Source organism: Rana temporaria, chromosome 4, assembly GCF_905171775.1.
Source record: "Rana temporaria chromosome 4, aRanTem1.1, whole genome shotgun sequence".
Lineage (NCBI taxonomy): Eukaryota > Metazoa > Chordata > Amphibia > Anura > Ranidae > Rana > Rana temporaria.
In genome coordinates, this window is record NC_053492.1 from 210,798,615 (window position 1) to 210,826,385 (window position 27,771).

Genomic DNA, 27,771 nt, shown 5'->3' on the forward strand with positions numbered 1-27,771 from the left:
TAATTTAATTTATCTTTATACTGGCAGCCATTTTGAAAATGTCAATCATTCATTCCTGTACTGGTACTGTAATGTTAGAGGTGCTGGTTTATCAAGAGCATTGGATTTACCAAACAATGTTCTAAAATATGGCACTACGTTTTGGAACTGGAAGATAAAAAAATAAAAAAAAACATTGATGAGATCTGTATCACGGCATGACTCACTTATATAAGATACACATTACACATTTTAAACTTGTTAATGTATATATATATTTGTATTTACTCCCAATCATTAACTTTAACATGTCACTATAAATGCACTGATATCCCCTGAAAGTTACAAATATTATGATGAGTTGACCATTATATCATTATATATTAAATTGTATATACTGTGATCACTTCAGCTGTTCAGAATGAGGCAATTAAGGCCTCTGTAAGTAATCCAGAGGATTACCACTGATTTGCTGCATCCTGAGGCTTTCTGAGTGAAGGAGAGCAGTAGCTGAAAGTCTTTTGAGGAGGTGAGGAGGTGATTGATTTGTCTGTGTGATAAAAATCAAAAAGAGACTATTGTTTTTCTGCTGTATGACCAGCAGTGTCTGCCCAGCACTAGGCTGTGCCAGACTCCCTAGATAGGTTCCTGTGTGGTGAAGGTAGATGCCCCAAGTGGCTAGGGTTTATTTTATGTTTGATTTTGTTTATGCTGTTTGGATGCTTGCACCTGTTTCCAGCAAGATGGAAGAATAAACCCAAATCTTTGTTTTCAACCGTTTTCGACTGCCTGTCTGCAAAAATTCAGTGTCTAGTGAACCCATCCAGGGGGGTCACACACCCCGCTACCAAGCTAACCCCTTACAATATATATATATATATATATATATATATATATATATATATATATATATATATACACAATATCTCACAAAAGTGAGTACACCCCTCACATTTTTGTAAATATTTTATTACTGTATTTATCGGCGTATAACATGCACAGGCGTATAACACGCACCCTAACTTTAAGAGGGAAGTTTCAGGGAAAAAACGTTCCACAGCCCACTGCATATAACATGCAGGCACAATGTACCCTCTATTTTCAGGGTAAAAAAGTGAGTGTTATACGCCAATAAATACAGTATATCTTTTCATTTGAGAACACTGAATAAATTACACTTTGCTACAATGTAGTGAGTGTACAGCTTGTATAACAGTGTTAATTTGCTGTCCCCTCAAAATGTGTTGAATTTGGTGTTATCAATCTCTCTCTCTCTCTCTCTCTCTCTCTCTCTCTCTCTCTCTCTCTCTCTCACACACCGGTCACTGGAAGTTCAACATGGTACCTCATGGCAAATAACTCTCTGAGGATATGGAAAAAAAGAATTGTTGCTTTACATAAAGATGGCCTAGGCTATAAGAAGATTGCCAAGACCTTGAAACTGAGCTGCAGCATGGTGGTCAAGACCATACAGCGGTTTAACAGGACAGGTTCCACTGAGAACAGGCCTCGCGATGGTCGGCCAAAGAAGTTGAGTGCACGTGCTCAGCTTCATATCCAGAGGTTGTCTTTGGGAAATAGACGTATGAGTGCTGCCAGCATTGCTGCAGAGGTTAAGGGTCAGTCTGTCAGTGCTCAAACCTGTGCCACACACTGCATTAAATGGGTCTGCATGGCTGTCATCCCAGAATGAAGCCTCTTCTAAAGATGATGCACAAGAATGCTTGCAAACAGTTTACTGAAGACAAACAGACTAAGGACATGGATTATTTGAACCATGTCCTGTGGTCTGATGACACTAAGATAAATGTATTTTGTTCAGATGGTGTCAAGCGTGTGTGGCGGTAACCAAGTGAGGAGTACAAAGACAAGTGTGCATGGTGGTGGAAGTGTCATGGTCTGGGGCTGCATGAGTTCATTGAGGGAACCATGAATGCCAATGTACTGTGACATACTGAAGCACAATTCCCTCCCTTTGGAGACATGGGCGCAGGGCAGTATTCCAACATGATAACACCCCCAAACACACCTCCAAGATGACCAGTGCTAAAGAAGCTGAGGGTAAAGGTTATGGATTGGCCAATCATGTTTCCAGACCTAAATTCTATTGAGCATCTGTGGGGCATCCTCAAACGGAAGGTGGAGGAGTGCCAGGGCTATAACATCCACCATCTCTGTGATTTCATCATGGAGGAGTGGAAGAGGACTCCAGTGCCAACCTGTGAAGCTCTGGTGAACTCCATGTCCAAGAGGGTTAAGGCAGTGCTGGAAAATAATGGTGGCTACACAAAATATTGACACTTTGGGCCCAATTTGGACATTTTCATTTAGGGGTGTACTCACTTTTGTTGCCAGTGGTTTAGACATTAATGGTGGATCAATAAGGTTCATCTCCTCTTTTCACTACACGGGTGAATAGGAGCCTTGTCGTCCCTTTAAGAACTTTATTTCCTCTATATTTTTTTACTTCTATTTATGGACATTGATTTGTCACATGCTGTATGGTATCATATTTTGTATTATTTTATTTAGCGCATCTTGTTCTTTTTCCTATGTTATCACTGTTCTACCACATGCAGTAAGGTGCAGCTTCATTTGTTCATAATAGTATTCTTTAGGAGTACCATTACACTGTATTTGTATTTTTATTAGCGCAGTTGCTCCCCAATTCTTTTTCCATATCTTTTCACGTTCACAATTGCAGCTTTTTTTCTTTTCATTTTATTATGGATATATTTGATTTTCGCTCTAAGCGAGTTGTTAATCTAGAAGGGGTTTTTGACACCACCCCCAGTGCACCAGGGTCGGATGTGGGTGGCCTTTTTATGCGATTGAAAAACCTAATGGTAGCTGAAATACATACCCAATGGGATATCGCATTTTTGGAAACCTATATCAAAGCCACCATGGTACCTAGGAGTCTAAGATGGAAAGTGTCCCCCCAACAAGGGGACACCGATTTAGCTGGATGGTACAAACATTTTAACGATTCAGGGGTTGCCTTTTTGCGATTCCTCCGGGACAGGAGGGTTGACAAATTGGACAAACTTGACGATGAAATTACATCTGTTAAGGAACTACTCACCCCCTTTAAAAACAGTGATGAGTATAATAACCAATCCACCAGCTTACTTAAAACTCTAGACAAAGAGGAGAGGGAACAGAAAGTCAAAAAGAAAAAGAAATTCATCCGAGATAGTGATGACTACAAATCTAATCTCGTTTTCTTATGGCAAAAAAAGCTTTCCACTAACAACGAAGGCGACTTAGTGATGGACACCACACCTCAGCCATCTGGGGGTACCATCCCCGCAGTCATTCCCTTCACCTCACAACAACGTGTATTAACACCACACCCACCCCGTCAAGGTGATCCAGCTTATGTGTTTAAAAACACCACTAAGAAAGGTAGGGGCCCCTTAAAGGGATCTAACCAGTAAGGGACTTCTTTCAAAGGGCGACCTTATGTTGCTAACTCAGGAAGGGGTGAGGCAAACCATGAGCAGGTCTCATCTCCCCGCACGTGGAATAGGGGCCCTGATTATCGCAGTTTTCCACCTCCTATCATGGGGTTTCCTGGCCACAATTATGGGCCGCCACAGGATGTTGGCCATAGTGCTTTTGGGTTTAACATCCCTACCCAGAACCGGTTTATGCCCTTTTCTGACTATGATAATAGTAATGGGCTATTACCCAATAGGGGGGGTTCTGGATTCACTCACCAGCCTAGGAATCCATTTGCTTACCCCTTGGGTTACCCTGAGACATCTAGTGGCCAATATGGTTTTAACCAAAATTGTTTTAGTCCACCTGGAAATGCGTATAATCAAAATTGGGATTTTCGCAGGGCCCCTCTAGGCCAGGGCGGCAACACAAGACGAGGAGAGGCACCCGAGGGGGGAGGAGGGCCCAGTCGGCCAAAACGAAAAAGAATCTAGGAATTGGCATTTATAATCTTAGCCAACAAATGCTGACGGACACAGAGAAACAAATTCTGGACAAGGGACTGAAATATGCCCCTCCTAGAAACCTTAGTAAATTCCAAACATACATGGATGTGCATACATTTACCAGAAGGCTCAGCATTAAAAGACATTTTCTTTCTAACCCTTTTTCCAGTCACCAGACCATTGATGAATTCAAACATTCACCATTGGCCAATGCCTCTCTTTTTAACCCTCCAGGATCTTTGGCCCCTAGCATTAGGGTGTTCAGGGATGTAGTTTTGAAAGATCTCGACAGCCTCAAAATTAACAAGTCAAATATGAACAAGGACTTGAAAAAAGGTTTAGAGTCTCTGTGTGAAAATAAATCTCTGGTCATTCGACCAGCAGATAAGGGGGGGGGGGTATTGTCGTCCTCGACCAGTGCGACTATTTGAAAGAACTGCATCGGCTGGTTGATGACATTGACACTTATACCCTCTTAAATAGGGATCCTCTAAATGGGTATAGAAAGGATCTTGAGGCGATAGTGAAACGGGGGTCCCAACGTGGTATCCTGTACAGTAACAAACTCTGTTCTTGGTGCCTAGTGCCCCACGGACGCCCGTCATCTACTATTTGCCCAAGATACATAAAAGCTTGACTTGCCCCCCGGGACGACCCATTGTTAGTGGTATTGATTCCATCACGTCCCGGGTGGGCAAGTTCATAGACTTTTTTCTGCAGCCACTTGTCCAGAAGATTCCATCATATATTAGAGATACAAAACAGGTGATTAATACCCTTGCTGGTATCTCTCCCAAACCAGGCATATGGATGGTCACAGCCGATGTGACCTCCTTATACACGATTATCCCACATCAATTGGGATTAGAGGCAGTCTTGTTATATCTGGATAGGGATTCAGGCCTTCCAAAACCTCAAATAGAGTTAATCATGGAACTGTTGAGGTATGCGGCCACCCACAATTACTTCCTATTTGACAACATGTTCTACAGACAAGATAGGGGCGTTGCGATGGGGGCGAAGTATGCCCCGAGCTTGGCCAATCTTTTCATGGCCAAGTGGGAGGAGGACGTCATCGACTCTTGCCGCCGCCCTAAGATTCTACTCTGGCGTAGGTATATCGATGATGTCCTCCTCCTATGGGACGGTTGTGGGGATGATCTTGTTAAGTTCATGGCAGAGTTAAATCTGAATACTAGGGGCATCAGATTTAGCTTTGAGTCCAGCCAACACTCCATACATTTTTTGGACCTCCAGATTTCCATTGAGAAAGGGGAATTTGTTACATCGACCTTTTTTAAGCCAACGGATCGCAATTCATTCATACCTTTGGATAGTTGCCACCTTCCGGTTTGGTTAAAATCTGTACCCTTAGGACAATTTATGCGTCTCAAACGGAATTGTACCAAAAATGAAGTCTTTGAGAATCAGGCCTCAATCCTCTCTAAACGATTTGAGGAGAAGGGATATGATACGGTCTCCTTATCTCAATCTTTGGAGAGAACTAGGAATACAGCAAGGGCATCCTTATTGGCTGAAAAAATTCCAGTAGCCCAAAATGAGAGATTCTCCTTACCTTTCATTACAACCTTTTCTGCACAGCACTTTAGTGTGAAGAAACTTATACAGAAACACTGGCACATTTTAACAACAGACCAGGTTTTAGCGCCTATTCTTCCAATACAACTGAGTGTGATCTTTAAAGGGGCCTCTACGATCGGTAGTCGCATTGCACCCAGTGTACAGGACCCTCCAAGGGCTGTCAGGACCTTTTTGGAAAACCTTACTGGCTATTACAGGTGTAAACACTGTCGAGTCTGTTCTTTGAACAGTTGTAGGGATAGGAGGTTGTGCTCCTTTCAGTCTTCAGCAACCCAACAAACGTTTGACATTGAGCCCTTTATCACTTGTTCTACAAAAGGGGTTATATACCTCATCCAGTGCCCTTGCGGGCTCCAGTACATTGGCCGCACGAAGAGGGCACTATCAGTTAGGCTCAACGAACACATTTCCAAAATTAAGAGTGGGTTCGACAAGCACTCGGTCTCAAGGCACTTCGATTTGAAGCATAATAGGGACCCTTCCAAGACCCTATTTGTTGGGATCGACAAATACCGTCCCCACTGGAGGGGTAGTAATCTTGTCCGGGAAATTTCCAGACAAGAAATGGCGTGGATTCATCGGGTTAAAACCTACACGCCATTTGGGCTTAACATCGATACAGATATTAATGCCTTCATTAATAATTCTTAGTATTCCTTTCCCTCTTAATTTTTCAATTTTTCAATTTTTTATCTGGTATGATATGCATAATAAGCGTCATTCCTTTTACTAATAGATCCACCAATTCCATCAACATATTCAGCCGTTAGAATACGATTAAATATTGTTTCTATCATGCTATTGATGCACACTACTTTAGGGAGGTTGGTAGGATCTATGTATTAAGGGACACCTTGCATCTATCAATTTCCACATGTCTTCAATTTTAATGTATTATAGGACATAATTTATGTTATTTAGTATAATTATGTAAAAACGTTTTGGCAACATCTTGTTTATCATTTATTTTGCACAATAATGAGTTCTGTATGTAGAGCTGTTTTGTTTGTGCAATTTGGGGACCTAAGAGGTTAATCTGGGGTTTATACCTGGCTTTCCCTTATAAGATCACCCAGATACAAGGTTTGTTTATGTTTTTAAATCCTAATTTTATTTTGGTCCATGGCGCCTCCTGTAGTTAGACGCCATCGTTCAATCATTACACCCAGAGCGTGGTTTTGTTTTCCTCCTTCCACATGGAGGCTTGATCCGCACTGGGCTGTATTCAATTGGCCCATATTGTGACCAGCTTCCAATGGGCGCATCTCCACGCCGACGTGTGGCGCCGGCGTGCGTGATGACGTCATACGGAAGTAACGCTTGTGCGTTCCAGGGCGGCTCACACCGGACCTCGAGGCTGGTATGCGGGGATTCGAAATTGATACCCCGCATTGCCTTTCGCCTGGTCCACCAGCCCTGGAGTATATATGGCCAGTTATAGTTAGTTTTTATATGGTTTCAGCCCGCGGGGCACAATGGATTATTGTGACTCACTGACAGCCCAGATCGAGGCTTGGTCTGCGCTGTCAGTGTGCATGCGCGCCCGTGGCACTGTTTTATCCCATGATAGGGACTGTTATTTAAGGGGGGTTGATCTGGTGTGTCACCCGTGCCCCAGAGGAAGCGATTTATCGCGAAACCGGTCAGGCGGAACGAGTGCGGCATCGGATCACCCCCCGTATTCTTGCACGACTTCTTCACCATTTGGACGGGTCAGTTTGGACAGCTTCCGGCCGGAGCTCCAATTAGACATGCCCTTATAACATTGTTTAAATGTAAGTGTGTTTTTGACTTTTCTTTTTAAAATAAACGTATCTATGGTTTTACACTATTGCGGTTCCCATATGTTTTTCATTGGTACCTGATAATCGAGTTTGCAAGCACCGGAATGAGATAAAGATTGGTTTCCAGCTCAGCCCACCTGCACTTTGATCTCCAACGGTTCATCTTTATATGCTTTCTGGGGTCTTCTTTTAATTAAGAGACCGCCGGACATCCGGTAAGAGGCTATACTTACTCTCGGTGGTGGATCACTGCTTTGGGATAGTCACCTATAGAACCTTGGACTTATTGGTGGATCAATAAGGTTCATCTCCTCTTTTCACTACACGGGTGAATAGGAGCCTTGTCGTCCCTTTAAGAACTTTATTTCCTCTATATTTTTTTACTTCTATTTATGGACATTGATTTGTCACATGCTGTATGGTATCATATTTTGTATTATTTTATTTAGCGCATCTTGTTCTTTTTCCTTAGACATTAATGGCTGTGTGTTGAGTTATTTTGAGGGGACAGCAAACATACAATGTTATACAAGCTGTATACACACTACTTTACATTGTAGCAAAGTATAATTTCTTCAGTGTTGCCACATAAAAAGCTATAATACAATATTTACACAAATGTAAGGGGTGTACTCACTTTTGTGAGATACTGTATATATACAGTATATGAGTAGAGTATATAAAATGTACTGTGGGTAGTAAAAGTACTATGGGTGGTCGGCAAGTGGTTATGTGTAATTCAATTGGTTATGGTATGTATACTCATAACACTGCTCTCTGTACTAGGTTTGCAAACAAAAAATGATTTTTATGCTCACATCTTAAATATTACCTTAGGTTTGGTTTACTTTAATTTAAAATGGACTTCCTTACCACTCTCAACATGAAGACAATACAGCAATCTAGGCTAGAAGAATTATATGATTTTTGATCTGTTTAATAATGCTTAATAAAAGTGCAGGGTGGGTCTTGCCTATTTATGGCATATCTGCAATGCAAATTGAAGATGTGAAAAATTATACATTAAATACTATTATATTTGGACTAAAACTCAAGCTACAAATAAACCTGGTTTTTGACAGATATAGCTAAAGCCTTCTTTTAGACAATTATTTTGTGATTCTCTATTAGCATTTGATGCATCTGGCTAGTTCTGCATAATTTGGCACTTGAGCATTGCTAGAAAGTTAATAATGTGTTTGTTATTCTGCCACATGTCCATGTTTGTGGTGTAGGTACAAAATGTATGCTCTAGGGCTTGGTTTGTAAATGGAATTAGGAGTCCAATGAAGTGACAAATTATGTTATTTTTAGATTTGACATTCAAGAACCTGCTACATAGCTTTGTTCTCTATAATGTGTACCTTTTGAATATCAAGGCAATGACAAAGTCTGGATTTACTTTTATTCTCCAGTCACACTCTTTTCCAGAAGGGTAAGGCTGAGGGTAGTTAGGTGACAAAATTACTCCTGCTGGGCCTGTCAAGTTTCCACCACAAGCAGCTGTTACAACAAGACATAAGGAAACAAAAAAAAATCAGATGATAATTCATACATGACAATTCTTCCATGAAATTCAATGAACAGTGTTCATTCACAAGTGCAGTAAACAATAACAACTAATCAGAACCAGTAATGTCCTGAGATAACTTCAGTACAGTAAATTTTAATTATTATTAATGGATTACATCGTTAAAAGTGAAGAATTTCCTCCTTGCAACATTTATTGAATAAGGAAATAACATTTTAATTTACCCCAAAAGTGTTGTTTCAAAGTTTGGTATAGCTTCTGGTTTCTTTAAGGACACTTGAGCTGAGATTTATTCCATTAAATTATTGGACCTTTACACTTGCTGTGCACATTATGAGGGCCTTCAAACTTCTTATGTTATAAAGAATGCAACTCAAAGAGTGGGAACACCATTATGTGATTGTTAACACCCAAATCTCTGAAGCCCTGTACACACGATCGATTTGTCCGCTGTAAACCTACCGATAGACTGTTTTCATTGGACAAACCAATGGTGTATGGGCCCCAATCGGTTTTATTTCCATCGAGGTATAAAAATATAACATGTTTTAAATTTTTCCTATGGATAAAAAACTGATCCATGCATGCTCAGAATCAAGTCGACGCATGCTTGGAAGCATTGAACTTTTTTTGGCTCGTCATAGTGTTGTACGTCACCGCATTTGGACACAATCAGATTTTTGACTGATGGTGTGTAGGCAAGACTGATGAAAGTCAGCTTCATCGGATATCCGACGAAAAAATCCATCGGATCAGATTCCATCAGATATCCGATTGGGTGTACAGGGTTTTACATGGATAGGAACTGAGCCAGGAACAATAATGTGAACATATAACCCCTGCTATTCCTTGAAGATATAAAACATTGGGGAGAAGAGGGGCTCAACACCCCAGATTCTAACTATAATTTAAATATACAGTAATTTTCCACATGTAGCCTTGATACATATGCCACATAGTATCTTGAATGTATCTAAATTATTTTTAGTTTTTGGAAGAGTGGTAAAAGGTTAGAATTTCTGTTCTGATATTTACTGCTAACTGTGTCCCCACCATGAAGATGTACTTTCGCTGTTTGTCTTGTTAATAAAAAAAATGTACAGTTGTTAACAGAACAATTAAAGAGGGAATATCTTCCAATGGGCACAACCATACCTGTTACAACTGTCCAATAGATAATCTCCCCCACGTTCAAGAGATGTTCCCTCACTTTTGTATTTACTAAACAGTAGTGTTGCTCACGAATATTCGCATTGCGAATATTCGTTACGAATATGGCATATTCGAATATTCGCGAATAACTCGAATTTCGCGGCCAAAATTCGCTATTCCGAATATTCGTATTTTTTCAAATTTATTTTGAAAACAGATCACATCCTATCGACGTCTAAAAGCATTGCTGGTATGATTAGAGACCCTGGGCCGAGTAGCTAAGCTGAGGCGATCCTTTTATGTTGCTGAATATTCGCAATCGCGAATATTCGATTTCCGAATATTCGCGAATACTTTCTCCGCCCTTCTTTTGCATCAGAGCCAATCAGAGTTCTCCTACCACAGTTGTCAAAATTTGGAAATCAATTTTGCATTCGCATTAGCGAAATTTCGATAAAATATCATGAATATTCGCGAATACTTTCTCCGCCCTTCTTTTGCATCAGAGCCAATCAGAGTTCTCCTACCACAGTTATCAAAATTTCGCAATCAATTTCGCATTCGCATTAGCGAAATTTCTCAAATTTTTTTTTATAAAATATCACGAATATTCGATTTTAGCGAATATTTCACGAATATTCGTCTATATATTTGTGATATGTCGCGAAATCGAATTAGGCGTATTCCGCTCAACACTACTAAACAGCAAGTGATTGGAAACCTACCCAATATGGTTCAGATGGCAAATAATAAGTGGTAGGGGTCATAACCATTCTCCACTCCATCTAAAAATGTTGTCTTTACAGATATTTAAAGTGTTAATTCACCTTTTCAGAAAATGTCTAAAGGTGAAAAAAAATAGACCTTAATCCTGATGTTTATTGATTTACTAACAATGGTTGTGTACTCAGGAGTTCACTTTGACAAATGTTACACTTCATATATTTTCCCTTAGTGCTAACTATGAGGTGGTACACAAGATACAATGTTCCGTTTGGTTTCCTTACAACTTTTTCCACCAAAATATGCTGCATAAACTAGCATGACAACGTAAAGCTGTTATTTCCTACTATTAAAGTGCAATAGAGGCTGACTTCAAATGCATTATTGGTAGTTGTTAACCCACTTCTATAAAAATATCCCACCCTCTCTGTAAAATGACCATAAGTGCCCCTGTGCCTGTGTTATATAAAAATATGCCTTTCTGTACCTATAACACAGCAGCTTCCAGTGATCAGGTGACTCCTCGGCTGTCTCCTCAGCCCCGGCTGACAGCTCCAGCGGGCGGGGCCCGATTACTGCTGTTGATGTCAGCCGAGGAGGAGGGGAAGAGAGGAGACAGAGAGCTGGAGGAGTTGTGTGATCGCTGGGAGTTGCTGTGTTATAGGTACAAATAGCCATATTTTTTATATAACACAGACACAGGGGCACTTATTGTTATTTTACAGAGAGGGTGGGAGATTTATATAGAAGTGGGTTAACAACCACCAATAATGCATTTGAAGTCAGCCTTTATTGCACTTTATATTACAGAGCATATGGGAGCATTTTATATTATATATGGGAGCAGCAGGAGTGGAGAGGGCGGGCACTTACAAGATCAGACAGGCAGGGAGGGGTGGGGGAGAGGACGGAGAAGAGGACAGAGGAGGAAAAAGCAGGGCTGTGGGTAATGGAGTCATGTAAACTGACCACAGTGTCAGGGCTCAGCAGCCATGATACAATGTGGTCTGGTCAGGTTACAGGGGGGAGGGCATAGCCAGGCAGGTTTAACTAGGTTTTTTTAGGTGTTACAGGGCACCAAATGGCACAGCACAAGCACTGTGCTCTATAACATGATAATGGTTGGGGGTTAATATTTTTTTATTTAATTGTGTTAGATTATTATGAAACTTTGATTGATCTGCTGCTTGCATTTATAAATTGTAGGCATGATTTGTAAATAATAGATCATCAATGCTTGTTTTCCTTTCTGAACACATCAAAACAAGAAAAGGCAACATCATATACAGTATAAGTATGCGTGTAATAAAAAAAATACCTAAGCAATTGGGTGGGTCTGGTTGCCAAAAGAATCTATTATTTAGCTGCACACAGGTAATTGTAGCTTGTCCTTGTAGCTGATACCCAGGATGACATTGAAAGCTTATGGTGTCTCCTGGCTCTCTGCTGTCTCCGTATCTGGAACCATTTTGAGGAACTCCAGGATCATTACATGTTGATGCAACAGAAGCTAAAGGAAACAGGTATATTTACTATTGAAGCAAAAAAATAACATTATCATTAGCAGTTAAAATACATTATTGTAGAACATGTTCCAATGTACATCCTACACAAGTCAGAAAAATAAGTAATGGAAGCTCACAGGACACTGGATCAAGGGGTGGGTGAATCATTCTGGTTTTCATTCATGGGCCATTTCCCAAAACCCAATGTAAAATCTGTAAATTGCAAACTGTAATTTGAACAATGAGAGGAGAATATTGAAAGTAAATTCTGGCCATTTTCAAGGCCAAAAGACATTAAATTTTGTAGCAGGGCACTGTCATTGTAGAAATGTACTAATGTACTAATGTACTAATGCAAAAAAAGAAAAACTTTAAAAAATACCATTCACCTGGTAAAATGATTATTTACCGTGGCTGTGGGAAAATGCAAAACTACATTGACACATGGCTTTTTTATAGAGTTGAATTTAGGAGCTTTGGCAACAAAATGGCAAAAGCTCCTCAACTCAAGTTTAGGAGCTGCTAGTGTACATAAAGCCTAAAACATGCTTGGGGCTGCCTTTGAGCTGCTTGAAATGTTATGCAATGATACAATTCTTATGGACTTTGCCAGTGAAAGCATATTTTGGCATTACATATTTAGCATGTGTAATTGAATTGATAACTTTTGCATTGTTTGATTTAAATACAGCAGCAGCACCCCAAACATAATTAACTTCAACTTGAAAAAATGTTTTGGTAATTTTGGATGCAACACTTGATTTTTATCTAGCATTGCTAGGCTAGATCTGAGTGGAGGAAGTAGCGGCTAAACACATCTAAAAGGTATAAGAAAGTTTGCCCTTAAAAAGAGTATAAAGTAATTATTAAACTAAAGCCCAACATTTTGCACCAACTGCCAAACAGTGAGAAAACTGTTTCATATTATGTAGCTTGTGCTCTTCTTTTTAGCAGTACCACACTGTATTTTAATAATAGTTTGCTAAAATATGAAAACCAGTTGCATAAAAACACAACCAAAATTCCAGACATGAGGCAGAGTGTATTTTTTGAGAGACAAAAGTTAGAAATATTACCTAAACTCCATAGACAGTATGGGCTGTATTTTAAAAAGGACACACAGCATGTAGCTTTTCATCCAAAATTCCACAAAAAAAGTAAGACACATTGTACAAGACTGCAAAGACCCGTATATTAACATTTAGAGTACGCTGCATTTTCAAAATGACATATCACATGCAGCTTTTACATTAAAGTGTACATATTTTACAGAAAAAGGAAAGAATATTTTACGGAACTCTAGGGAAAGCATTTTAACACTTAAAGTACAATGCATTTTCAAAATGGTGCACCATAGGCAGATTTTTAGCCCCAAAAAACACATGTATATATTTACCCGAAAAAAAATGGAATATGGAACACACTCATCAACATTATTTAAATAATTGGAGTAAGCTGAATCAGAGCAAGAGTTATTCTAGTCAGTTTTAATCCAAAACCTGCCTTATTTTTTACATAGTTACATGGATGGCAAGGTTGAATAAAACCACTGTTCCATCGAGTTCAGTGTGTGTGTTTATAATTTTCTACCATTTTCAATATCCCTGTACATTGTGTTTGCTAAGTAACACATTTTTTTTTTTTTTACTTTATCTACACTCTTTACTGACACCAACATCTGTTAAAGGGAATTCCTCATCCTTACTGATCTAACATTAAAGAACACCTTATACATTTTAAGATTAAATCTCTTCTTGTCCAACTTCATTGTGTGGCCATAGGTATTCTTCAGAGACCTTATATTAAAATGTTTTCTCCAAAAGCTAGAGTCACCATTTAAAGATTGTGATTGTATAATGTGATTAAATCCATTTTTAAACACGTCTTCTCTAGGGAGAATTATTAAAATTTTTGTAGTTGTTTCTCACATTTGAGATCTTCTAGCTCCCTTATTATGTTTGTTGGCATTCTCTGGACTCTCTTCAGTTTAGGGACATCCTCTGTAAAGATCAGAGACCAAACTGGAGTGGACTGCACAGATGTGACAAGGGTTTTGTAAAGTGGTAGAGTTATAGTTTTATCTGTTGAGTAAATACCCTTTTTTAACATGATAATACAATCTTAGCCTTGCTTTCTGCAGTTTAGCATTGCATGGTATTGCTGAATCTATGATCTACTAGGAACCCCAGATCCCTTTCATTTCTCGATTCTCCCAGAGGTTCTCCCCCAATAAGTAACTTGCATGCATATTTTTAGCTCCTAGGTGCATTACTTTTGCTTTTTTCAATATTAAACCCCATATACTACTTAGAAATGGGCTCAACAACACCATGTTCGGTTTGCAGCAGAACTTAGGAGGAAAGTTCTGACCCAAACAGCAAACCCTATTGAAGACTATGGGAGCCGCAGTCCATAGTAAACCCTTCCAGCATACACCAGTCTATGATGTCAAAATGGGCAAGGCAAACAGCTGACATCGCCAGGTGGCCCTGCCCTTACCTATATATAAGAACTGTCAAAGGGTGGAGGAGTGCAACAGGCGCTCCTCACGCCTGTTCTTCCTTGTAATGCATTCCACGCTGGAACGCATTACGGTGACTGCGCAATGACATCATCGCCAGGAAGTGCGCCTCACCGCTGCCCTGTCTCGAATCAGTGCTGATGCACTGCACCTGGTCCCATGCCTATAAAGGCATTCATTTAAAATACATACTTTGTTCTATTATTGTCTGCCATAGCCGGATAGGCTACAACCAATCTATAGCTACCAGTGATCCCTGGACTGCATGGATCCCCTGCAACCATCCATCCCTGACCTGGAGGAAATTCCTCTCCTGAAGCTGCGCTGCCAGCCTTGCTAAGAGTGGCTGCGGACGCTAAAAGCCATCCCCCATCAGGAGACCCTCTATAGAAGATACCTCCCTTCTTGGAACCCTACACTACGAAATCCCTTGTCGCTACACTGAAGCCCTGCAAACGAATAAGTAGCAATTGTGTCACTTGTAGTTCTATAGAAAGATCTGCTGCATACTTTTCACCTAAAACAATTGCTGTTATTTATTATGGCTTGTGGCTATTAACATACTGCTTGGGATAGACTGTTGTGTCAAACCCGTATTTTGTTTTTAATTACACTACACTACTTTTTTTAGGGTGAATGGGTAGGGTTACAATGTACCCCATGCTAGTTCACATAGGGGGGTGGGATCTGAGCTTTGGGGTGACACTCCCCCATGTTGGGGGGCATGTGGCTTGGTATGGTTCAGGAGGGTGGTGCTTGCTCGTCCCCCCTTTCCTGGCCTGCCAAGCTGCCTGCTCGAATAAAGGGTCTGGTATGGATTATTTCTTTAATTTTCATGTGGGGTTCCCCTTAACATAAATACATGACCCTGTTTGGCTCCCATAGACTTCAATAGGGTTCACAGTTTGGGCCATAACTTTTCCCCTGTTTGGGAGTTCTGCTGCAAACCGAACAGGGGGTGTTCGGCCCATCTCTAGTTAGTACATAAAATGCATATAGGACTACCTTCAGACAGTGGCTAAATATTGTAAAAAAAAGGGGTATATATGTGTAAGCATATATTACTGCGCTGATCCTATTAATGTGAATGTAATACCAGTGAATTTGTATAATCTCCCAAAAAAGTTTTTTGTGGTTTAACTCCGTCAACCAATATGCATACCCAATTTAGATGAATAAATAAATAAATCAATAATCCATGTGCAATAATCAATATGCACCAAAACAATCAATATACAATAATCAATATACACCAAAACTACAAAAAGTGCTCCACCCCAATAGTCCAAAACAATATATTCAGTAAGTGAAATGTGCAAATAAAAAGTCCATTTCTTTTCAAAGTGCAACTATTGCAGATTCCATTAAGTAGAATCAATCAAGTATTTGTGACTTTTTCACCCGTCGTGTCACCACCACCTCTTAGCAAAAAATGCGCTCACCAGACCACCTTTTAGTTAAAGCCTGTAACGGGATCAGCTTGCAATTTCCCAGCTCTGAGAAGTTTCTCCTTATTCCGCAGCTCTTTCCCCAATGAGGTAGAATGACTTTTAGAGTAAAAGTTAAACCACAAAAAAAATTTGGGGGAGATTATACAAATTCACTGGTATTACATTCACATTAATAGGATCAGAGCAGTAAAATATGCTTACACATATATACCCCTTTTTTTTACAATTGTACACTTTTTTCTTTAGAAGTGTTTCACTAATACTGCAGCAGATCATTTGGAGACATTGATAAAAGATAAGAAATAATATTGATGAGCACCGGTGACACAACACAAACACAGTGGCTAAATATTGACACCCAATAGTCAATAAATATGTGTACCAAATGCAATACACACCCTAACCCCAGGTTAATAAAATGCAGCTTTTTAGTCACAAATATATTCCACTGCATTAAAGCTCTTCATAACTAGAACCTTCAGGGCCCCTGTGCATCTGACCCACTGGTCCCAAGGCCCTTCCCTCAAAGCCCGGGCCCCTTTACTCTCATTCTGGGGACCTTTATCCCACAGTGGGATCCTTTATTACAACTTCACAGTGGGCTACCTTTCCTGCCATTTTGGAGCCCCCAGTGGTGGCAGAACGCCAGGGCACATTCACAAGTGTGACCTTTGCGACCCTGGTAGTTCTACCACTGGATGAAATACTCTGCAGTGTCATGGGATGGGTGTAATGCTCTGCAGTGTATCATGGGATAGTTATAGTGGTCTGCACTGTATCATGGAATGGGTGGAATGCTCTGCAGTGTCAGAAGATGGGTGGAATACTCTGCAGTGTATAATGGGATAGTTGTAATGCTCTGCAGTGTATCATGGAATGGGTGAAATGCTCTTCAGTGTATCATGGGATGGCTGGCATGCTCGTCAGTGTATCAGGGGATGGGTGGAATGCTCTGCAGTGTCAGGGGATGGCTGGAATGCCTTGCATGTGTCATTTAATTGGTGAAATGCTCTGCATTGTGTTTTGGGATAGGTTGAATACACTGCAGTGTGTCAAGGTATAGGTAAAAAGCTCTTTAGTGTGTCATGATATGAATGGAATGCTCTGCAATAACATGGGGTGGGTGGAATGCTCTGCAGTAACATGGGAAAGATGTAATGCTCTGCAGTGGTTTATGTGATGGGTGGAATACTCTGCAGTGTGTTATGGGATGGGTGGAATGCTCTGCAGTGTGTCATGGGGTGAATGGAATGCTCTGCAATAACATGGGATGGGTGGAATGCTCTTCAATAACATGGGACAGATGAAATGCTCTGCAGTGTATCATGGGATGGGTGGAATACTCTGCAGTGTTTTATGGGATGGTCAGAATGCTCTGCAGTATATTATGGAATAAGTGGAAAACTCTGCAATGTATTATGGGATAGGTGGAATGCTCTGCAGTGTATCATGTGATGGGTGAAATGCTCTGCAGTGTGTCATGTGATGGGTTAAATGCTCTGCACACATATGTACACATACAAGCAGATATAAAAACACACACACACACACACAATCATTCAAGCCTATGCTTGGCCATACTTTGTTTGGTCCCATGATTATTCCTCTTCTCTTCTTGCAAAGTATGGAACTAGAAGGGAGAGGAGTACTAGCTGAGGGGGATGAGGAAAAGACAGAAGAGACAAATGCCTTGAATTCGTTAGCACATGGTGGGTGTAAAAAGGGAAGGACCTACAACCTACTGTATGCTACTGAACTAGTTCGCAGCTCATGGAAAGGGGGCACACTTTGGCTATTTTATCTTGGGTACTTAGTGATAATGTCCCCACATAAAGTCGCCACATTAGTATCATTAATTTGCTGCTCCCACCAAGCTCTTTGGTTCATAGTCATATGTTTATTCATGTGTGTGGTGCACTAAAGTTAGGCTGTTCATTTTGCAATGGCTGATATACTGTGGGCAGAGGCTAAAGACCCCAAATTGTCTGTTGGCAACAGATACAATAAAATGCCCACATCACAGAGCTCTATTAATTCCTTATGTATTCATGTTCTGACATGTTGTGCTGATGCTAACTGATTTCTAATAAACATAAGCCTAAAGTCTATTTTTTAAGTATTTTAGGAAGAATTGGGAATACAGGGGTGGAGGTCATGTGTTTGTGCATCCTGTTATCATATGTTTTCAAAACTTTAAAGACAATGCTGTATGGAACTGTGAAAAAAAAAAAGCTAACAAACTATACCATCAAACTGTTGTGCCACTGGCAAATTTGTATGAAGTAGAGAGTGTAAGCTTTATTTTACAATTTCCTACAGCTTTTAGATTTCACTGTGGCTGCTACTCCCCCCCCCCCCATTATTCAGTTTATGCCTGTTACTGCTAGATTAAACAATTGGTGTTGTAGATTAGGGTACTGCTTTTGTATTTAAGCCAAGCACTAATGTAAAATTAAAAAGATGTCTTAAGCCTCATACACACGATCGGACAAACTTTTCCATGGATTTTGCTCCGAAGGGCATTGTCCGTGAACTTGGTATGCATAAACAAATGTAGTGACATAATAGACGTACTACGTGTTTTTTCTGCTCTTTTCCGCCACCCTTTGGGCAACTTCTGCTATTGTTGTCTGATCTTTAGCATTGGTTCTGAGCATGCGTGTTTGTACTTTGGACTTTAGTCCGATAGACTTGTGTACACTCGATCGGATTAGCCGATGCAGGACATTTGTTACTGGAAAGTTTGTCTGTTCTCACAGAGAACATTTGTCCGATGAAAAAGCGAAAAAGGTTGTCGGAAGGAGCATACACGGTCGGATTGTCCACTAAAACAGGTCCGTCGGACATTTGTTGTCAAAAAGTCTGATCGTGTGTATGGGCCTTTACACATTTAAAATATGTGATATCAGAAGTGTCACTCATGCTGTCTAGGAGAATCATACCATAACGCTGGATGCAGCTTAACTACTTGAGACCCGGGCATATGTCAAAAGACGGCCTCAAGGTGGCTCTATAAATCCGGAAAGGACTTCTTTTCACGTCCTGGCGTCCTCCGGCTACTGGGGGCGCGCGCACCCAACGCATCCCCGAAATGCCGATGCGCGTGCCTGGCGGCCGTGATGTCCGCCAGGTACCCGCAATCGGCAATGACAGAGCAGGGACGTGGTAAACACAGAGCTCCCCATCCTGTCAGGGAGAGGAGACAGATGCTGTGTCCCTTGTACATAGGGACACAGCATCGGTCAACTCCCCCAGTCAGTCCCCTCCCCCCACAGTAAGAATCACTCCCAGGATACACATTTAACTCCTTCCTTGCGCCCTAGTGTTAACCCCTTCCCTGCAAGTCACATTTATACAGTAATCAATGCATTTTTATAGCACGGTTCGCTGTATTAATGTGAATGGTCCCAAAAATTTGTCAAAAGTGTCCGATGTGTCCGCCGCAATATCGCAATCCTGACAAAATTCTCAGATCGCCTTATTACTAGTAAAAAAAAATAATAAAAAAAATGGCAGAATTCTATCCCCTATTTTGTAGCCACTATAACTTTTGCGCAAACCAATCACTATACGCTTATTGCAATTTTTTTTTACCAAAAATATGTAGAATACATATCGGCCTAAACTGAGAAAAGGGATATTTATTATAGCAAAAAGTAAAAAATATTGTGTTATTTTTCAAAATTGACGCTCTTTTTTTGTTTATAGCGCAAAATATATAAACCGCAGAGGTGATAAAATACCACCAAAATAAAGCTCTATTTGTGGGAAAAAAAGGACGTCAACTTTGTTTGGGAGGCACGTCGCATGACCGCGCAATTTTAATTTAAAGCAACGCAGTGCTGAAAGCTGAAATTTCACCTGGGCAGGAAGCAAGCGGTTAAAAGACATCTCCCAAGCAAGTATTTAAAAGGACTAGAGGTTTTTTTTATGTCACCCTCATAGTAACATTACAAGGAGGAACCTCTCCCTGCTAAAAAGTCATTTTATTTTTTGCAGTGGTACATGTCCATTGTGACAATGCCTTACCCTTTGACAATCCCTTGACTATTAGCTTTGAAAAAAAAACTGAATTTAATTTTAAGACTCACCCCCATAGACTTCAATGAGGTTTTGTTTTAAATTTGCAATTGTTTTATTTTACGATGTGTTCAATGAGCAGCTCATTAACCCAATGCAAGCACATTCACTCATACTTAACAGTAAGCTAAAATGACTGCTGGAGACTGCTTTGTAGTAAACAGCCATGAGTAAAGTGTTACAATATGTGATATATTGTACACATTAGTTATATAGCGAATAAAAACATATATAAAAACTCATTGGATTTATATTTATATTCTAGGGAATTAAATATTTATGTAGAATTCAAGGACTGACCATATTAAGGTCAAAAGTATTAAAAATGTGTATTTGGTCTATGGAGAATCCCTGCAAAGATAGACTGTTGATTCTAATGGATTTCATACCATTATATCAGGCTTTCCTAAAACAAGTAAAAATCAGCCACTTCTCAAAATTCTGTTACTTTCCTCTGAATTCCACATATAGCCTTTCACCCATGTCAAAGTATATCTATGTAACTGTAAACACATCTGCCAGTTCCTGTCAAGAAAATACTGCATTTCTTGAACATACTTGCTCAGAAAAGCATTTGAGAAAGCCTGTTATTTGTCTTAGGCCCCGTACTCACGACCAAACATGTCTGCTGAAACTGGCCCGCAGGCCAGTTTCAGCAGACATGTTTGGTCGTGTGTGGGCGCGAGCGGGCCGAATTCCAGCAAACATTTGCCCGCCGGGCCTTTTCCCAGCAGACAAATATTCCTGGACTTGTTTTAAAACAGTCCGCTGGAATTCGGCCCGCTCGGACATGTACGGTCGTCAGTACAGACCTACCGTACATGTCCAGGCGCCCGCCGTCCCTCGCATGCGTCGAATGACTTCGACGCATGCGTGGAAGCATTTTAAAGGCGGGCCGCCCACGTCGCCGCGTCATTGTCGCGGCGACACCGCGTCATCGACGCGGCGACACCGCGGACACGCCCCGCGTATTGTTTACGCGCGGACTTCTGTACGATGGTGTGTACAACCATCGTACAGAAGCCCTCTGGCAGACATGTATGGTGGAAACGGTCCGACGGACCGCTTTCACCATACATGTTTGCTCGTGAGTACCCGGCCTAACTCTATTTGTATTTCTAGCACATTTCATTTTTTTCTGCTCATTACATTAGTTGAAATGTAAGGCAGGATTGGTTAAGTTGTAATATATTATTTTCTCTTCCTAATTTCATGACCATGCAGTGTTACAGCTGTATCTATTTGTAAATGCTAAAGAAATACTATACTTTAATTTCCCTTCTAGCTTCAATCATTGAACAATTGTGCTATACACTAAAAGGATGATACATATATGTATGTGTATGCCTAAAACAAACTAAGAATATGAATGCTAGTATAAGACGACCCCCTATTTTTCCATGAAAAATGTTGGTTTTGGGATATACTCACTGTATAAGACTACCCCTTCTTACTAGTCTTTCTGGAAGCTGAGGGGGAGCCAGAACCGCTGACAGAAACAGGCTTTTTCAAAACTCACTGTGCCATTACATTCCTCACTGTGCCATTACATTACATGCCCAGACTGTGCCATTACATGCCCCCACATTGCCATTGTGCCATTACATGCCCCCACATTGCCACTGTGCCATTACATGCCCCCACATTGCCACTGTGCCATTACATGCCCCCACATTGCCACTGTGCCATTACATGCCCCCACATTGCCACTGTGCCATTACATGCCCCCACATTGCCACTGTGCCATTACATGCCCCCACATTGCCACTGTGCCATTACATGCCCCCACATTGCCATTGTGCCATTACATGCCCCCACATTGCCACTGTGCCATTACATGCCCCCACATTGCCACTGTGCCATTACATGCCCCCACATTGCCATCACTTGCCCCCACTGTGCCTGAACTTGTTGCCCCCCCCCAGTGCAATAACACTCACTTTTTTTCCCCAGCGCTGACAGTCTAACATGCTGCGATATAGTACTCAGTACTCACTTTTTTTCCCCAGCGCTGACAGTCTCCGTGCTGCGATCGCGAGCGTGTATTGATTTCAAAGCCGCGCCTTCACTGCAGAGTGTTCTGTGATAGGAGGAACAAAAATCTTCCCAGCAGCGCCTCTGTTATGTTTTCCGCCTATCACGGACGTCTTCTCATCTCGTCCGAGGATGAGAAGTCATCTGTGATAGGAGGAAGAAAGAACAGAGGCGCTGCTGGGAAGATTTTTGTTCCTCCTATCACAGAACACTCTGAAGAGAAGGCGCGGCTTTGAAATCAATACACGCTCGCGATCGCAGCACGGAGACTGTCAGCGATGGGGAAAAAAAGTGAGTACTGAGACTGTACCCGGCGTATAAGACGACCCCCGACTTTGGATGCATTTTTTTGCATCCAGAAAGTCGTCTTATACGCCGGAAAATACGGTAGCTAAAATGTTTGCATATTACAGACTCAGTCACAGTCCACAGCATATATATGGCAAACCAAAAAAGCCTTTTCAGTAATTGCTCTAACACTGCTGCAAATGTTGCATATCCATAATTGCTCTGCCCTATGACCTGTAAGTATGTGGGATAAATGCTAGTTTGCTGAAGATCATTTTTTACGAAGAGCAATCCAATATATAATCACACAATAAAATACTAATCTGGTTAACCAAGATGTATGGACAGCTTTGCCTACAAGGCCCTAATGGTCAATCAAGTCACCAGCATAGCCTTTGAACAAGGATTTTGTAAAGTTGGGCAAGATTTTTAAGTCTACATTTTTTCACAACCTTTTTAACGTTGTCGTTTTTCAGGTTGTAAAAAATGGTCTTGTGTGGGCTTTAATGACATGAAAAATTTGTGCATGCTCAGAAGCAAGTTATGAGACGGGAGCGCTTGTTCTGGTAAAATTACTGTTCGTAATGGAGTAAGCACATTCATCACGCTGTAACAGACAGAAAAGCGTAAATCGTCTTTTGAAAAAAAAAGTAAAGAATCGCGCTATACCTTGTGAACAATAAACATAAATGTAATATTTAACAGATAAACATTCTTATATGTTGTTAGAAAGAAAAAGCATTTATTGCTAACCAAAGGCATATAAATGACACGTGATTTGGTGAATGTGTCCTTATACGTGAAAAGCCAAATCTCCAACAAGGAGAGGGCTTAGAAAAAACATCAAAAAAGAAAAAATAACAGAGAATTTGTGTCCAAATGATCTGTAACCAAAAGAAAAAAAAAGGAAGAAGAAAGGAATTCAGATTCTCCTCCACCAGAGTAAATGAAAGTCCTAAATGGTGTAGTCTTGTGTGATACACATATGGTATTTGTTGATAAGTGACAATCCAAAAGGGGCCTCCACCAAAAGAGCACACAAATCTGCTTACCAGATCGTATTGGTCCCTTAATTACAGGGGACCCCAGATCGCATGTAGGATATAGCAAACTGCTGGGCTAGTTGGAATGTAGACAGCCTGGCGTAAATCATCTCCTCATTCAAATACTCCAATAGTGGTGATCACATATACATGAAAAAGAGACAAGGAATGCCTCGATAGTGTAAAAACCTTTTTAAAATTTATTGATACAAATTCGTATGTGTTAAAAACTCACACTTTTGCGGTAGAAAAACAGCCTTAAATCTGCTGTACCGGCGGATACAGACAGACAAACCCGTCAGCGTAGGAATCTTGCAGCAGTCCAGGGGGTGATGCCAGTGTGCCTTTCGGTCCGCCCGACTAGTTTCGTGAAAGAATCACTTCATCAAGGGGCACGTCTTTTACTAACACAAAATCAGCTAAAGGGTGACGTCATCCGAATGGAACTTCCCCTTTATAGTGCCGTTTTACGCGTTGTACGTCACTGCGCTTTGCTAGAGCATTTTTTTCACGATCGTGTGTAGGCCTGAAAAACTTTGTTTTTTACAACCTGAAAAATGATCGTGTGTATGCGGCATAACATACTATTTGTGTTGCTGAATTTGTGAATCTCCACTTCAGCAATTTTTTTTCCAATGTTGACGCTGGTAATCATGCTGTGAAATCAGTATTACTGAAATGAAACTCATTCCTATTTCTAATGTTATATATGTAGTTCACATTTAGGATACTTGATTCATTTAAAATTTATGTCCAAGTAGATAAATAAAAAAAAACGAATAAAAACGGTTTGGTGTATATATATATATTTTTTTAATGGAATGTATTTTTAAATGCAACTAGTATTAATACTTAATTTGCCTTGATCTCAGCCTTTTGTTATTCCCTACATGACAGAGAAAGAGGGGGAGCCTCAGCACTTGAGAAAAAATAGGTGTACTTCATGCACATGTGCTGACAAGAAGCATGCTGAATAAATTGAGAGCAAAGGGGTGACCTCATCAGTTTGTTGCTGCTTCTTCATTGCCAAATGACAGGGTGTCTGTATTTGAGGGCTCTGTGTTGGTGTGATTTGTGAGGGGTTGATCTGTATTGAGGGATTTGTGCTGGGGGTATCTATATCAGGGGAATGTCTGTATTAAGGGGTCTGTACCAATGGGGTGCCTCTGAACTGAAGAGAATGTACTAGTGTACTGTGTCAGAAGTCAGTCTGTACTAAGGGGTCTAGAATGGAGAGTGATAGCCTGTTCTAAGGGGTCTGGATGGGGAGAGGCAGTCTGTATTGAGAGGTTTTTACTATGGAGGGGTGTCTGTACTGAGGGATCTTTGGTGGTGTGCTGTGTAGAGGCTGATCTGTACTGAGGGGCTTGTGCATGTTTGCTGTTTTGGGGATCGGTCTGCACTGAGAGATTCTGGGCTGTGGTTATCTGTACCGGTGTGCTGTTTGGGGGTTTAGTCTGTACTGAAGGGTCTATATTGGGGAGGAGTAGTTTATGCTAAGGGTTCTCAGGGGTCAGTACTATTGATGATTGCACTGAGGGATCTTTGATTGTGTGCTGTATGGGGGGTCAGTCTATACAGAGAAGTCTGTATTAGGTCTGTACTGAGGGGTCTGTGCTGGTGTGCTGTGTCAGGGATCGGTCTGTACTAAGGGGTATGTGCTAGGTGGTATCTGTACTTGGATATATGTCAGAGTATTCTAGGTATGCCACTGGACTGTACTTTCTAGTAGGCATTTGTAAATATTAGTACTGGATGGTTAGAATTGAAAATTACTTTTTTAGTTAAAACAGCTCTCTTTCAGTATAATAATATGAAAGGTGCATTTAGCTATTTACATAGAATTCAGCTTTTGGAGTTTGTTTATTGTTTGCTTAAGTTTTGGATTAAGCTTATGAGTTTTTTTAAGCTTATAACATAGCTAAAAAAGAAGTTCTATTAGCGATTTGTGAGTTCTGAAACATAGGCCACTCTAATATGCAAGTACTGACTTTCCCTGAGTACGGCAAGTGCTGGACAACTCACTTTTGGCTTCTTTACTGTTGGTCAGTAAGGCCACATGTTAGCGATGATGTTGTCCTGATTTCCAATTTGTTTCTAACACCATTTTATTCTACATCAATTTGAAGGATGATGCATCTCTTATCTGTATCAAGCATTCCTGTCTAATTTTAACATCTGAGTAATAACCACAGGAGAAGCTCTGGAGAATCTTTGTACATCATATAAGCTTCTGTTATTGTATATACCGGTACTTTACGTGTGCTTATTTTGTTGTTAACTAGAGATAAATTTCAGGCTACACATGTAACCTCCATCTCTCTCATAGTCCACGTAACTCTGTTTTGCTAAAAATAAATAAGCCTGCTGAAGTTTTACACTGACTGGAGGTTTTTGAGCTTCTTGCTGACGGCTAGACGATTCAAAGTCTTTCAAGGTCGTATGCCTATTAAAGATCCCAGAGGAACATCAAGATTAACAGCTTAATGGACTTTCACTGAGGGTAACAAAAATATTCAACAGGAAGTGGCCACTTCAACAAAAGTACTGGGTACCAGTGATGTTACTACCTGGAGAACTATCTATAAAAGAAGAAGAAGAAGACTTAAATAAGACTCCTGGCATGGCAGTCTGAGGTATCCATTACTGGTGGCAAGAAGCATTAAAGAGGAGGAGGAAGCACAAACCTATAGTGTGGCAATTAACTGGGAGTCCAAATACTAACAGAAGCTCATTATTTTAATGTTCTTAAGATTATCATTTAAAAAGGGTGCATGAGTTTGACTGTAACTTCAGCAGATAATATGGAATGTTTAAAACACCAAACACATGTAAAAACATGAGCCGTCATTAAGAGGCTGTTAGAGCCGGTTCACAAGTTGCCCCAAGTCGTGCGGTTGAGAAAATTAATGGAAGTAAATGGGAGCCGTCTTAATGTACACTACTAAAGTCGCTCCCACTTCAGAAAAGGTTCCTGTACTACTTCAATCTGACTTCTAGGCGGCCTGTAGGCAACTTGTACCCATTGATTTCAATGGAAGTTGCCTCAGAAGTCGGATCACTGTCTTAACTGAAGCAACAATACAGGAAGATAACATACATTTCTCAGGCAAACCCCTGCCTCCCCCCTCCCTCCCACAGAGCTGATTGTTGTTTGATTGGCCACTGGAAAGCCTCCTGTCCTGGAAGCAACTTGAAGTTGCCTTGTACTGTCCTGGAGGCAACTTGAAGTTGCCTTGTAAGTTGCCTGATGATTCATACTCAAGTCGTGTCCAAGTTGCCTCCCAAAGTCGAGCTAGAAGTTATGTTGCCCCTGTGTGAATGGGCTCTTAAGCATACAGAGCGTGAGGAATGACAACAGTGACAAATATTTGCAGTGCAAATATTTGCTTATAGCAGTGAAATTCACTGTTATAAGCAAACATGGTATGTAAAAAAATAAATAAATCCTGATCAACTCCCCAGAGTGGCACAGTGTTACTATGGTAACATTGTATTGCTCTGGTCACAGTATGTAAATAAAAAGGTAAAAAATATATACATATATTATAAAAAAAAAAGAGAAATTATGATTTATTTGTTTTACTTTATTTTTACATATTGTCACCCGTCAATGTCCCTGGTCACTGCTGCCACATCAGTTATATTCCCAGGTTGGACAACAGGGGCAACTACATTTCTTATTCACTCTGTGCACTTCTTCCATTTGTCCCTCCTCCACAATACAATTCCTCTTGTCCCCCGCTGAACCATTCATTGTGCAGCATTGAGCATACTGGGTCTCTACTTACCCCCTGTGGCTGGGCACGGCCTCCTTCCACCTGATCCTTAGCTGGGGGCCTTTTTATCTCCCTAGGGGGCATCTCATCTGTTTGTCCTCTGCTCTGGGACTGGTGAAGAGCTGGGTTATATTCTGATGACAAATCCCCTGAGGAAGCTATTTTTGGCGAAACATGTAGGGATAGAACATCTTCCTGCGACCACCACCCTTAATTTTGGGATACCAGCGACCCACTATTTCCAGTATATGCTTTAATAACCAATTTTGATGTCTCCTTTTTGTATGAATAAAGAAACAAAAACTTTTTTATATACACTCTCTTCGTGTACTAATTATTTCTAGCACCG

The 27,771-nt window shown here is 40.7% G+C and overlaps 1 protein-coding gene across 1 annotated transcript in view; it reads right to left on the bottom strand.

The window, feature by feature from the left end:
- CSMD1 (CUB and Sushi multiple domains 1) overlaps positions 1 to 27,771 on the bottom strand; it is an 833,985-nt gene that overhangs the window by 414,069 nt on the left and 392,145 nt on the right. Inside the window, exons 22-23 of the mRNA XM_040349812.1 lie at positions 12,040 to 12,231; positions 8,680 to 8,818 (exon numbers count right to left, since the gene is read on the bottom strand). Coding sequence (XP_040205746.1) covers positions 8,680 to 8,818; positions 12,040 to 12,231 — 331 coding nt within the window. The remainder of the gene's footprint in view (positions 1 to 8,679; positions 8,819 to 12,039; positions 12,232 to 27,771) is intronic.